This window comes from Gopherus flavomarginatus, chromosome 6 (genome assembly GCF_025201925.1).
Source record: "Gopherus flavomarginatus isolate rGopFla2 chromosome 6, rGopFla2.mat.asm, whole genome shotgun sequence".
Lineage (NCBI taxonomy): Eukaryota > Metazoa > Chordata > Testudines > Testudinidae > Gopherus > Gopherus flavomarginatus.
Window position 1 is genome coordinate 110257342 of NC_066622.1, and position 15289 is coordinate 110272630.

General features: G+C 43.5%; 1 protein-coding gene across 1 annotated transcript in view; it reads right to left on the reverse strand.

Moving 5' to 3' along the window:
* Nucleotides 1–14946, reverse strand: part of KNDC1 (kinase non-catalytic C-lobe domain containing 1) — a 103392-nt gene extending 88446 nt beyond the window's left edge. The window contains exons 1-3 of the mRNA XM_050959785.1: nucleotides 14728–14946; nucleotides 9793–9991; nucleotides 828–886 (exon numbers count right to left, since the gene is read on the reverse strand). Of these exons, the coding sequence (XP_050815742.1) occupies nucleotides 828–886; nucleotides 9793–9991; nucleotides 14728–14826 (357 nt within the window). The 5' untranslated portion in view covers nucleotides 14827–14946. The remainder of the gene's footprint in view (nucleotides 1–827; nucleotides 887–9792; nucleotides 9992–14727) is intronic.
* Nucleotides 14947–15289: the final 343 nt, after the last annotated feature.

The window sequence follows — 15289 nt, forward strand, 5'->3', positions numbered from 1 at the left end:
CACACATATACACATACACATACATATATATTTGCTGAACAAGAGATAATTATAAACCAGATTATACAAAAGATAAGCAAGCATCAAAATAAAATTATTTATATTAGATTATGCAGAAACAAAATAGATTCTCTTGTATCTTGACTGACAACAAAACATGCTTCCCATTAAACCAATTTAGGTATTACCTAGAATACAAGCCAATAACAACATTAAATAGTGTATCCAAGAATTTCAATAGAAAGGAACAAAACCAAACATTGTTGTAATACAGCAATGGGATGGCTGATTTGGGAGACTAATGAATTAGCGTAAACAATTTAGCACTAATTTAATTTAACAATGTAGAGCATTTGTGGATTGCAAGGCAACAGACATCCATTTGTTTCTTCATTAAGCCAAAGATAAAATTGTTGATTGCCCCACCATGAATTATTTTATTGAAGAAGATAGCAAACAAATGTTATATTTAGTATAAAAATTCAAGGCTAGTCTCTGAACAAACAAATGTAACCAATGAAGGATACATAAAACAATTCAGACCAGCTGTGGTTTAAGGCAGACCAATATACCATTCTTGCAAAAAAGGGTTTACATGTTTTCAGTTAGTGAAGAATTGTTTATATAGAAAATTGTTATAAACATACCATTTTACTTCATTAGAAATTTCTATTTAATACATAGTCTGCATTCCCAAAACACTATACTCCTTCATGAGCATTAAATACAAACTAAAACTGTATGCTGAAGAAAAACTATAAGCATTCAGTATTGTAAAAATACCAACAACAACAACAACAAGATCTATATCTTTATCTGTTACTTGCCTCAAATGTGTTACCAGTGATATCAAATTCTGGTGGGACAAAGGCACCTTCTGGATCGTCTATAAAAAAAGAATGCCAGATTAAGAAATTGACAATTATATATGCATATAGCACGTTTTGACAGTTTGATGTTACAAAATGAAATCTAATTGACAAGCCTGTTGGTTCTCACACCTCCAAGCTACAAAGAAAACTCTGGACAAAGCTGATTGTTCCAGTGCTGTAAGGGAACTATTAACTCTTACCAAAGGACCCTTAATGATTACATATGGAAATGTGCCTTTCTGTACCTTATTTCTAACCATCCTGAAGAAGCAAACTATCACTCTCCCCACTAAGAAACAAAAAGATTAAATTCAGAGAAAGAAACAACCACCATTTGAGACACCAAACTACCAACTTAATATTTTTAATCCCCTTCCTTCTGTGAACCTGAAACTTTTCAGGTCAGGGCTACAGCTGGGGCTAGGAGCTGAGGCCAGGGCTGCAACTGGGGCCAGGAACAGAGCCGGAGGAGAAGGCCAGGGCTGTGGCTGGGAGTGGGAGCTGGGAACGGGGCTGCAGCTAGGGCTGTGGCCAGGAGTGGAGCCGGGAGTGGAGTCAGGAGCTGGGGCCGGGGCCAGAAACCGAGGCCAGAAGCTGCGGTTGGGCGCACGGCCGGAGCACAGCTGGGGCTAGAGTAGGGTGGGGCTGGGTGGTGCTCCCTCCCCACCCCCAATGAGGGCTGACTTTGGCCCCACCACATCCCCCCAAAGATTCCTCCATGCCTCACTAGCGGGGGGCACCCCACAGTCTGGGGACCACTGCCTTATAGTGAAAGGCTCAAAGAGCTCAATCTATTTATCTTAACAAAGAGAAACATAAGAGATAACTTGACTACACATGTAAGTCCCTGCATGGGGAAACAAATATTTATTAATACACAGTCAGTATAGCAGAGAAAGCTATAGACACAAACCTATGGCTGGAAGCTGAAGTTAGACAAATTCAAACTGACAATAAGGTGCACATTTTTGACAGCAAGGATACAACTATTAGAACAATTTGCCAAGGGTTGTGGTGGGGTTTCTCCAACACCAACCATTTTTAAATCAAAATTGGATATTTTTCTAAAAGATGTGCTCTAGGAATTATTTTGAGGAAGTTCCATGGCTCGTGTTATACAGGAGGTCAGACTACATGATCACAATGGTCCCTTCTGGCCTTGGAAGCTCTGAATCAAAACTCCAAGCCAGTAACCAAAGGAGGGAGATTTCCCAGGGCCAGCTAATGAAAGCTTATAGGAGTTTGCCTTGTATTACTTTTTAGAAGTTACAAAACAAGTACATGTAGATAAGTCTCCACAGCCACCACCTCTAACTACCATCTTCTGAGATGAGGAAGAACCAAATCTCCATCTCCAAGGTACGCAACCTAGTTGACGGCTGACCTGCTCACACCACAAATATGACTGATGCCCTTGTGGGCCTCTCCAACCAGCAGGCCAACATAGCTGCTCACTCCACTTTCCAATCAAATCCATATGGAGAGATCAGGAGAGAAGCTCTTCATTAGAGGAGTTGGGCCTGGACGACAGCTTATAAGTGGACTACTTCAGCAGCAATGCTGCATGATGCTGTATTAATGCCTATCTGGCAACCCAGTCATTGGAGGTATAACTATGGTGGTGTTTTGGTGGTGTTGCACCATTTGCCTGAGGGATCTGGCTCCAAAGGTTGGGTAATTTCCCTTAGCCCTGGTCTACACTACGAGTTTAGGCTGAATTTAATAGCGTTAGATCGATTTAACCCTGCACCTGTCCATAAGATGAAGCCATTTTTGTCGAATTAAAGGGCTCTTAAAATCAATTTCTGTACTCCTCCCCAATGAGGGGATTAGTGATGAAATCAACATTGCTGGGTCAAATTTGGGATAGTACGGATCCAATATGACGGTATTGGCTTCCGGGAGCTATCCCAGCGTGCTCCATTGTGACCACTCTGGACAGCACTTTCAACTCAGATGCACTAGCAAGGTACACAGAAGAAGCCTCGGGAACTTTTGAATTTAATTTCCTGTTTGGCCAGCGTGGTGCGCTCATCAGCACACGTGACCATGCAGTCCCAGAATCTCTAAAGAGCTCCAGCATGGTCTGAACAGGAGTTACTGGATCTGATCACTGTTTGGGGAGACGAATCCGTGTTATCAGAACTCCGTTACAAAAGACGAAATGCCAAAACATTTGAAAAAAATCTCCAAGGGCATGATGGACAGAGGCTAAAACAGGGACCCACAGCAGTGCAGTGTGAAAATTAAGGCGCTCAGGCAAGCCTACCAAAAAACCAAACAGGCAAACGGCCACTCCAGGTCAGAGCTCCAGACATGCCATTTCTATGATGAGCCGCATGTAATTCTAGGGGGAGCCTCTACCTATACCCCACCCCTGTCCGTGGACACCTGCAAGGGGGGAGTCTCATACAACAGGGATGAGGATTTTGGGGATGAGAAAGATGAGGAGTTGGAGGAGGATGAGGATAGCACACAGCATGGAAGCGGAGAAACCATTCTCCCTGACAGCCAGGAACTGTTTATCACCCTGGAGCCAATATCTTTCCAAGGCGAGCTCACAGACCATGAAACCAGAGATGGCACCTCTGGTGCGTGTACCTTTGTAAATATAATGCATGGTTTAAAAGCAAGAGTATTTAATGATTAATTTGCCCTGAAGACTTGGGCTGCATTCGCGGCCAGTACAGCCTCTCCTTTCAAATGGCCAACGCAATGGGTGCTTGGTATGGGAAAGGAGGGCACGGCTGTTTGAAACCATTCCCACATGTTATGAAGGTTGAAGAAGCTGAAAGACTGTGACTTACCATGGCTGCCTGCAAGCTGAATCCTGTTGCCCGGTCCTGCATGTGTGATCTCTCACACCAAACTGACAGGCCCTCAATATAAGAGGCAAAATGCGACCTTATACCAAAAGCACATGTGCTACGTAATGTTAAAAGCTTTGTTCACCGTGAAAGAGTCTATCCATTGTTCTCTAAAATGTGTCTTTAAATACTACTCTCCTTTTTTTTCCTCCCGCAGCTGCAAATGTTTCTACGCTCCCCCTATCATCTGCATCCCAGAGACTAGTGCAGATAATAAGGTGAAAAAAACCACACTCGTGATGAAATGTTCTCTGAGCTCATGCAGTCCTTCCACACTGAATGCGTGAAGGCAAACAATGCCAAAGTCCAAGAAAGCAGAAAATGAACACGAGGACAGGAGGGACGAATGAGATGAGAAATGGCGGGAGCAAGATGAGATAGGCAGGATGCAATGCTGAGGCTACGGGGGGATCAAACTGATATGCTCCAGCGTCTGATGGAGCTGCAGGAAAGGCAGCAGGAGCACAGACCACCACTGCTGCCCCTGAATAGCCACCTGCCCTCCTCCCCAAGTTCCATAGCCTGCTCACCCAGATGCCCAAGAACCCCAGGGAGGGGAAAAAGGGTGCACTCTGGGCACCCAAATACTCCACCCCAGAGGACTGCACAAGCACAGAAGGCTGGCATTCAATAAGTTTTGAAGCGCAGTGTGGCCTTGGCCTTCCCTCCTCTACTTCTCCCCCCACCCCTCCCAGGCTACCTTGGCAGTTATCCCCCTATTTGTGTGATGAATTAATAAAGAATGCATGATTTTGAAACAATAAATGACTTCCTTGCCTCTGCAAGTGGTGATTGAAGGGGGGAGGGTAGTTGGCTTACAGGGAAGTAGAGTGAACCACAGGGGGTGGTTTTCATCTAGGAGGGGAAAAAAAACTGTCACACCATAGCCTGGCCAGTCATGAAACTGGTTTTCAAACCTTCTCTGATGCGCAGCGTGCCCTGCTGTGCTCTTCTAATCTCCCGGATGTCTAGCTGTGCATAATCAGCGGAGAGGCGATTTGCATCAACTTCCCACCCTGCCATAAACGTCTCCCACGTACTCTCACAGATATTGTGGAGCTGACAGCAAGCAGCAATAACAATTGGAATATTGGTTTTACTGAGGTCTAACAGAGTCAGTAAACTGCGCTAGTGCGCTTTTAAACATCCAAATGCACATTCTACCACTATTCTGCACTTGTTCAGCCTATAGTTGAACGGCTCCTTATTACTGTCCAGGGTGCCTGTGTATGGCTTCATGAGCCATAGCATTAAGAGGTCCCCAAGGATAACTATAGGCATTTCAATGTTCCCAACAGTTATTTTCTGGTCTGGGAAGTAAGTTTCTTCCTGCACTGTTCAAACAGACCAGAGATCATGAAGATGCGAGCGTCATGCACCTTTTCCGGTGATTTCACGTTGATGTCTGTGAAACGTCCCTTGTGATCCACCAATGCTTGCAGCACCATTGAAAAGTACTCCTTGCGGTTTATGTACTGGCTGCCAAGGTGGTCTGGTCCCAAGATAGGGATATGCATTCCGTCTATCGCCCCACCACAGTTAGGGAATCCCATTGCAGCAAAGCCATCCACTATAACCTGCACATTTCCCAGAGTAACTACCCTTGATAGCAGTAGCTCAGTGATTGCATTGGCTACTTGGATCACAGCAGCCTCCACTATAGATTTACCCACTCCAAATTGATTCCCGACTGACCAATAGCTGTCTGGCACTGCAAGCTTCCAGAGGGCTATCACCACTTGCTTCTCAACTGTGAAGGCTGCTCTCATCTTGGTAAGCGCCCTTACACATTCAAAAGGTTCACAGCCACTGGGAATCATCCCAGACCTGCAACACTATGTTGTCCACCAGTCTGTGGTTTTTTCCTGGGCCCAGAATCGGCATTCCACAGCATGAACCTGCCCCATTACCACCATGATGTCCAAATTGCCAGGGCCCATGCTTTAAGAGAAGTCTGTGTCCATGTCCTCATCACTATTGTGATCATGCTGTCATCGCCTCCTCACCTGATTTTGCAGGTTCTGGTTCTGCACATACTGCAGGATAACACGCAAGCTGTTTACAATGCTCACAACAGCAGCGGTGAGCTGAGTGGGCTCCATGCTTGCTGTGGTATGGCGTCTGCTGGAGAGCAGAGTTGCAGCGGAAGCAGTGGATGACGATGGATGCCACGAGAATAGATATTTATACCAAATGATGAGACAACCTGCGAGATGGATTCATGGCACCAGGAGAGCAGATTTGCAGCAGAAGTGGTGGAGGACGACGGTTAGCACCACGCACATTTCCCAAGGAAGAACACATGTTCCCAGGAGCCCATGACAGACAACATGGAGAAATTCGCAATCAAGACATGAGCAGGAGAGCAGAGTTGCAGCGGAAGAGGTGGATGATGACGGGATGCCACTAGAATAGATATTTATAAAGAACAACGAGAGGATCTGCGAGGTCAATTCATGGCACCAGGAGAGCCGAGCTGCAGTGAAATCAGTGGTTGGATGACGATGGTTAGCAGTCCTACTGCATCGTCTGCTGAAAGCAGTATGGCATCTGCACGGAAAAAAGGCGCGTAACGATTGTCTGCCTTTGCTTTCACGGAGAGAAGGGCGACTGATGACATGTACCCAAAACCACCCGCAACAATGCCTCTGGAGCTCAACCCAGAATTCCAATGGGCAGTGGAGACTGTGGGAACTGTGGGATAGCTACCCACAGTGCAACACTCCAAAAGTCGCTGCTAGCCACGGTACTGTGGATGCACTCCACTGACTTAATGCGCTTAGTGCGGACACACACAATCAACTGTATAAAATCGCTTCCTAAAAATCGACTTCTATAAATTCGACCTAATTTTGTAGTGTAGACATATCCTTAGAAGTGGAGAACTGTTAATTTTTAGACTCACAAAATGCTCTTAGAGTTGATCACATATATAACAAATTTAATGCCTCACACCCAATGTTAAATGAAGACTTCAAATCAGACAGATGTTAAAAGCTATAAATCCTCACCCCAAAGATCTCTTTCTCCAACCCATCCTTCCAGGCAAATGACTGGGTGAACAGGAGTCCAATATGTCAAGCTGAAGTTCTATCAGAGCAGTGGGAGGCAGAGGAAAGCAAAATTCTAGAGCCTAAGAATTTTAAGAGCTCTTTCTTCCTCCAGTTGTCTAGGTGATACCTTGAACATCTCAGCTGATCTAAGCTGTTGGGGAACAAAGCAACCATCACCTTTACTTGCACCAGAAAACTAATATGTATCTAGTAGCTGTACTGTATTCAGCAGTACAGATCATGAAGTACTGATGTAATTCATGCCTTGTGAGAAACACTGTGAAACAAGCAGTCTACATGAGCTGAAGCTTTTGGACTGCCTTCCAGAGCATCTCCAGGTAGACTACTCTAATATGGAAGAGGCAAAGGCATAGCATAACAAAAACGAGGAGTCCGGTGGCACTGTAAAGACTAACAGATTTATTTGGACATAAGCTTTCATGGGTAAAAAACCCACTTCTTCAGATGCATGGAGTGAAAATTACAGATGCAGGCATAAATATACTGACACATGAAGAGAAGGGAGTTACAAGTGGAGAACCAGTGTTGACAGGGCCAATTAAATCAGGGTGGATGTGGTCCACTCCCAATAATTGATGAGGAAGTGTCAATCCCAAGAGAGGAAAAATTGCTTTGGTAGTGAGCAGACACACAAAACTCCTCTATTACAGAAGCAGATACTAAATTCTCTCTCTTAGATCTTGAGTAGAGGGCTGAAGCAATGGCTCTTGTGCTCTAAAGCTGCTAAGTAGTCTGGTTCACATATATTTATTCATCATCAACAGCTGGCTCCGGCTACACAGGCTGTTGCCGCCTTTGGTCACAGAATCCTTTTAACTAGTTTACAAAATAGTGTGGCTTTCTGCAGGAACCAGCTTCCACTCTTTCTATTATGCTCTTTCTTCCTCCTCCTCCTACTCCACCAGTCTCAGAGCATTTGAAGGTCACAGAGGAGTATTATTTTAGATTCGGTAATCCTATAGTTTATACTTTTTCAAATCATGAAGCTCTCCAAGAGACAGTGGGCAATTTGCAGTTACTGGCACATGGTGCAATACAATTTTTGTATTCTTGCTTCCTGCTGCATGGAGTCCACAGTGTCATTTCTTTAGAAGGAAAGGAAAGGCCCAATGTAACAACCTGAATTGCTTACAAGTCATTTCCTCTTATTTAAAAAAAGAGACAGTCACCTTTTCTAGCAGAGTAAATATGACCGTGATAAAGTTCCAGAAATGACAAGATAGTAAAAAAAACGTGTTGTCTGATTTTGACTGAGTTGCACAGGACAAAAAAATAGGGACAAAGTGGGAGAAGCACAGAGAATTGTGGGGAAAAAAATCATTAAAAAATATGCATCTGCATACCAAGTTCTTTCATTATGAAGTTTCTCTTAGAGTTTTCTAGACACAGGCAATGTTTCTTTAACTATAATTGAATTTTGAAACATCCTAATCAAGACTTTCCAATAATATGAATTATGTCCATGCACATAATTTGCTTCACTAAAAACCCATACTCCGTTATTTGCATAAGGCCATATTTAACTGATGGCTGACAATCAGGAACTAAGCTTAGATTTTTTTACCTCTTGTGAGCACTTCCTTTCTTTCCCCAAGATCTTAATTTTTGGCAGTACAAAGAACTTCTGTCCAGTCAACATATTCTCCTTTAGCGAGGCTCCTGGATGTTTCTTTAAGAAACATCAGGTCAAATTCGATCCAAGATTTAGATTTTGTAAGAGTCAACTTTTACAAAACTGAAGAAAAGTGTTTCTTTCCTGAAGTTATAATACAAACAATTCTTTTAACACAAAAACCAATTTCCCCTGCAGTGTTAAACCAACTACGGCAGCACAGGATTAGTACATGGGAATCTGAAAATGTATTATACTTAAAAACAAACACAAATCTGTCAAATCTATTTTGAAGTTGTTCATGATGAGAAATAAACAAATAATGAATACATTTTAAAATATACTTTCAGTTTATGTCATGTTTTATGACCTCTCAAGTAAGGACATTTGATTTAAAACTCTGATTTTTAACCTGATATAGTTTCATTTCAACAGATGGACCAAAATTATGGCTAACACACAAACACACACACACACACACACACACACACACACACACACGGTTCATTTAATGCAATCTGGAAGCAAACTGACAGATGTAGTTATTCTGACGTTGTTTTAAAAATAAATTAAAATTAAAAGACATAATAAAAAGCCTAAAGAGAATAGGCATGGCACAGAACTGATCTCTGAGGCTTCTACAGCTTGGCACTAGGTTCCTTCTTCCTCATTCCCTACTGCAATTTTCTCAGCTGTCATTTCTTGCAATGTGAGGGACTAAGGCTCTTGAGATTTTTGCTGATTTCATCTTATCCAATAATAAACTTTCGTTCACAATGAAATCAGAAGTCCTTCTGTGAATGTCAGCATCCCCATGTCTCCAATGATACATAAAGATCTTACATTCTGCCATATGCAGACACCATTCAGTCCTCCATTTTGGGAAAGCTTTATCAGGTCACATCTATTCTACTGCTAGATCTACAGCCAAACAGCCATCTTCTTTAGCCATACCTGTAATTTCACGGACATATTTTAAGTGGTGAGAGAAGCAGCACCATGATTATGCTTTGCCCATACTTTCAGACATGCAAACGCATATCTGCACAAGTCCATAACTTACTATGTTTAAAATGTAAGTGCAACAGATTCATGTGGAAAAAAAATATGTGAAAACAAGTGGATCCAAGATCTTACTAAATTCAATCGGAAATCTTTATTCAGTATTAGTATAACTAGTGAATGTACAGTGCTCCTGAATCTAATTTAGTTTCATATGGACCGCAATTCATCCATTTATCAAGAAATTCTGCTTTGCAGTCTAATTAAATCTACGTAAAAGTTTGAAGAATATAATGTTTTATTACATTCTCTCAGCATGACTTTGCATACTTCTTAACAAATTGCCTAGAAGCATAAATACTTACCACTGAGCTGTTCCATGAAGCACACATTGCCATTGGTGTTAAAAGCCAAAGTGTCAGGAGTAATGCAAAGTGTCTGGAAGATTGCTGAATGGGAGATGCTCTTCATAGAATGGCTACACTCCAGGCAAATTGCCCAGATATCTTGCTCGGTAAGACAGCTATCCCGCAGTGAAAGAATATCAGCAAGGGACACATTCTCCTGCCAAGACATGAATTCAGAAATTACTTTGCATTTGATGACATTACTTGTAGACAATTGTGTCAAATGTCATCTACAAGACACAACCTGATGTGATTCCAGCAAGTTCTCAGACTTCCTAGGACAAAGAATTTAACCTCCAACTTCTACCCCCCAAGTATTTAATGTAAAGAACTTTCAGCACAAAGAGTGCCTTAGGGGAAACAGTCAACGTGTGCAAAGATCTCATATTAACATCAGAAAACAGGTATTTCTGTGATATATTTAAATTGAGACACTCCCGCACCACACTAAAATGAAAGGATAATCATGAGGTAAAGGCACAGAGACTGGGTCACATGAGATGGATTAATTTTCTGACTCTGCCACAAGTTTTCTGTGTGACCTTGGGGAAGTCACTTTAAGCTCTTTTTGCCTCAGTTTCCCGCACCTGTCTCTTGAAAGGGGTCGTTGCAAGGTTTGATTAGTGTTTGTAACTTCTTTGTGAGCCTCAGGTAGCGCAACACATGTTATGGCCTCTCTTTTTTTTTGGGGGGGGGGGGGGGCTGGAAATAAGTCAAAATTTTAGATAAACAGCTCCAGGTGCCTGATGGTTGCCTCGGGTTTTTGTTTATCCAGTGCTCCCCAATGGTCAAGGTAACATATGACTTACAGCTAAAGGCTGTCTTCACAGCTGTGATATTTATTAGGCACATGTGAGAATTCCAAGAAACATGGCAAAAGCTCTGTTGGAGACATTTAGAAGTTAGTATTGCTTTGCTCAGTCTAGTTTAGACTAGAGAATAACTTTACATTGGAAGGATGATGCACTGGAAGATCTGACAGGCTCTTTCATTTTCTAACTTCTATGACTGTATGCTTTAGGAAGCTGCTTGGATAAAAAGATTACGGTTAGAAGTGACATGCCTAGTAGAGGTATTATCACACAACAATTACTGTTGCCAACCTTCCAGGATTGTCTTGGAATCTCCAGGAATTAAAGATTAGTCTTTAATTAAAGATTGTGTCCTGTGATGAAACCTCCAGGAATATGTCCAATCAAAACTGACAATCCTACACAACATAATGATCCCAAGATAAGGGCAGTAAACACAAGAAATGTATTTGCCTTTTCCAAGCAACTCTAAAAAAATGGAAACAATTCGGGCAAAATTTCAAGCTGGATACATACTGATTACAATTTAGTCAAGAAAAGGCCATAATAGCAATTTTCTCAAAGCTCTAATAAGTAGTTGACATTTCTCAGACCTCCAAAATTCCAGATATTTAGAACGGAGTTTAGCTATAAAAAGTAACCAAAGCGTTTTGGGTTACAGAATATGTGTTTTACAAATACCTAAATTGATTTTTGTTTGTTTTTCTTTTGGGATGGAGTAAAAGCAAATTTGTTAACATAGTCGTTAATATTTGTTACTTATCACTGCATTCAGCATCACTTAATGGGAAAAGTATTCCCAACATTAGAAGCACCACCATTTTGGTCTTCTGAGTCTCCTTTCTCTTCTTCCCAGTCGGTCTCTTCTACTTCCTCCTTCAGCATCTCCCTCTCTGTAACAACTCCCAATTCCATGTTATTGGGCTCCTCTTCCACCCCCACGTTCCCTTCTCTTAAAAGGATCAGGAATCAAATAAAAAGCGACAGAGTCCTATGGCACCTTACAGACGAAGTGGGTATTCACCCACGAAATCTTATGCTCCAGTACGTCCGTTAGGCTATAAGGTGCCACAGGACTCTTCGTCGCTTTTTACAGATCCAGATTAACACGGCTACCCCTTTGATACTAGAAATCAAATAGTTAATGCTAAATCTTGAAGAGATTTTCTAAAAGTTTAAGGGATTTAGGAGCACATGTCCCCGTTGCTTTTAGTGGGATTTGCATTCTTAGATCTCTTAGGCATTTTTGAAAAATCTTTCCTTCAAGTTCAAGGCTCATCAGGCTTTCAAGTTAACATCTTAATGAAATGAAAGGGTCAAGGAGAGCTCAGACTCTTAGAGCTATTTCTTATGGTCATTTGTAGACTCATTGCTTGTGTTATCACATAGATCCTATTTGGAAGATCTTTATCACAAGGTTAGAAAGCCTTTGAGGGAGATAAATGAAAGCTTAGATTCTGCAGACTCTGCACATGCTTTGTGGTCCAGGGCCAACCTGGATGTTTGTCACCAGTAAACAATACCATAAAACACACTTAAATGTGAAAGATAGCATTTTAAATATAAAGAGGCATCTGACAGAATGAGCAGTGAAGAATTAATAAAATATTCCTAGACAAACCAGACAGCAAAAAAGCCATTTCTCAAAACAAGACTATAGAGTATCTATTCAAATGGGGACTTTTAGGAGCTTGCCAGGAATGGCAGTCAAGCTCCATTTAATAAATACCCAGCTCTTCTACGGTGCTTTAAGAGATTGTTTTCCCCTCCACCACCCATACTTTTAGGTCTCCAACTTTTAATCACTTTTCTTGAATATTCCTAAGAATGCTATAAATGTGTCAGTAAGCACCTTTAATATCCCGAGAGCAGTCTGGGAGATCTTCCAAAGGGTAGGCATGGAAAACTTATTGAATCATGACTCATACATCAGCAGCCCACAATAATCTTGTTCAGTCTGAGGAATAAAAAGGTATCCCCAACTGGTTTCCAAATTGCTAAAGGATTTTGATTCACGCTTAACTCTCTTGAGAGCAAAAATGATTGTACCAGATCTTCTCCACCATGTGACAGGCTACAGGAAACAGAGGTCACCGGACAACGTCCACAAATGGATTATCTGATCCTACTTGAGTTTGTGAAAAGAACTGTAGCCAGTCCCTCCTCCAAATTATTTACATTGCTAGGAGCTCTCTCTATGGGTACTCCCTTTTCACTGTTACCACTTGATGGAGTCTACCCCTGAAACTGGCAGAGATGTAAGAAGAAAGAGACGGTGCTATTTAACAACTGAACCCAATATGTGAAATGTATCCATCACTAAACTGCTAGTTAAAATATTTCATGTTATCCAAATGCTAACTAACCAGGCAAGCAACACTCTCCAAATCATTCCTTGAGTTATGAAGGAAGAGATCAATAATGCAAGAGTAGAACTATCTATGACAAAACAACTCAGAACTAGAGTCAGCTCCATCTTTATGTGTTTGTTTAGCACAACTAATGACTAATTTAAACATATAACAGTATAAACAGACTTAGCAGCCTTTCCTGCTGCCTGTTAAAGGCCTTTTACGTGGCAGCAACAAAACTTTTACAGAAGAAAAAAAGATTTGCTTATTACCAAAGGGGATTTTGTTTGATTTATGTGATTTTGTCTGATTAAGAGTCATTGTTATTAAATGCTACAACAAACTCATAGTCCAACATTTGTGACATTAGTCTGCAGACATGATAATAATTATGATACAACAGTTAAATCATATTAATGAATATGGGGTATTAAGAAGTGGGGTGTGAGGGAGTAAATCCATTAGGAACACAGGTTTCTGGGATTATTAAGAAAAGGAGAGCAAGAGAATCTTATTGACATGAAAAATGCTTCTTTGTATGGTCCCCCAGTTCCTATGTAATAAGACTTCCAAGACTATTGATAGCTGCTAATCTTAAATCCTTACCCAGAGATGTTTGCATGCTACAGTTTTGCAGGAAGAAGACATTCAGAACACTTCCTTTATAACTTACTGCTTTGAAGAGCAAAAGCAATTTGCCCCCACAGCTTTTAAATCAGGTGTAGGCAACCTATCGCCAGGGGCAGCTCTAGGTATTTTGCTGCCCCAAGCATGGCAGGCAGGCTGCCTTTGGCAGCTTGCCTGCAAGAGGTCCCCAGTCCTGCGGATTCGGCGGCAAGCCTGTGGGAGGTCCGCCGAAGCCACAGGACCAGCGGACTCTCCACAGGCATGCCGCCGAAGGTAATCTGCCTGCTGCTCTAGCGATGACCAGCAGAGCGCCCCCCGTGGCTTGCCACCCCAGTCACGCACTTGGCGTGCTGGTGCCTGGAGCAGCCCCTGCCTATGGCACATGTGCCGAAGGCAGCACGTGAGCTGATTTTCAGTGGCACTCACACTGCCCGGGTCTTGGCCACCGGTCCAGGGGCACGGGGAGGGGGGCTCTGCATTTTAACTTAATTTTAAATGAAGCTTCTTAAACAAGTTTAAAACCTTATTTACTTTACATACCACAATACTTTAGTTATATATTATAGACTTTAGAAAGAGAACTTCTAAAAAAGCAAAAATGTATTACTGGCACAAGAAACCTTAAATTAGAGTAAATAAATGAAGACTCCACACCACTTCTGAAAGGTTGCTGACCCCTGTTTTAAATGGTAGGAGAATCCGCCCCTTTCCCTACAACCGAACTAAGACGATCGGGTCCCTGTGAAAGTTGATTTATATCCCTTTGACTGGCCAGTTCGCCTTCACCACAGGGTTAGTTCCCCGTTAAGTCAACACTTTCCGCTCTCCCCTAGTTTGCGCAGCGCAGCGCACCGCACCGCTGCAAACAAAGCGAAGGCCGGGAAGGGCAGGCCAGGAACTGGGAGCACAGGCGAGCAGCACAGCGACCAGAGAACTAGCAGCTGAGTTGCTGACACAAAACAAGTTCATCCAGAGAAGCCACTCTCCGCAGCTGGGAAGGGTCGCTCTCGCCCACAGGTGCACGCAGGAGCCAGAGCTCTTCAGGGACGAGCGGGTGCTCTTGCCAAGGAGGGGTGGGGGAGGCTGCACTTTGGCACACTCACCTCATCCTCCAGCAGCGTCGGCAGCGGCTCGAAGTCATAGCAACCCACCTCCTCCTCCTCCTCGGGAAACCCAGCCACCGCGGCGTCCACAGCCTCCATGCCGCCTGGGGAGGAAGTGGCAGGCGAAGGCTTCACCCCAGTAGCCTGGCTGCGTGCTCCAAGCCCAGCCCTCTGCGGCTCATTCCCGACGCCTGCTCGTGCCTCCGGAGCGGCCCCTGGCTGTACCCCGCAGCGCCTCGAGCCCTCCTCCCCCGGCCCGCTCGCTTCCCGCGCCCTGCAATCCCTGCCCGGGGCACGCCCTGCCCCTTCGCTAAAGAAGCGATCGCATAGTAACGGGCACGGCGGCCGCGCCTTGCCTGAGCGACGCAGGCCGGACTGCAGCTCCGCCTGAGCGCCTCCTTCCCCGCACAGCCCAGCTCCGCCACTGCAGGGGCCTCGGCCCGCTCGCTCCGGCCTGGTTACTGAGCCCTAGCGCCCTCCCGGCGCAGCCAGGTGCCTGCCCTGAGACTCACTCCCACCCCCCGCTAATCCGCCTTCATCCCTGGTTCTCCGAACTACCGCG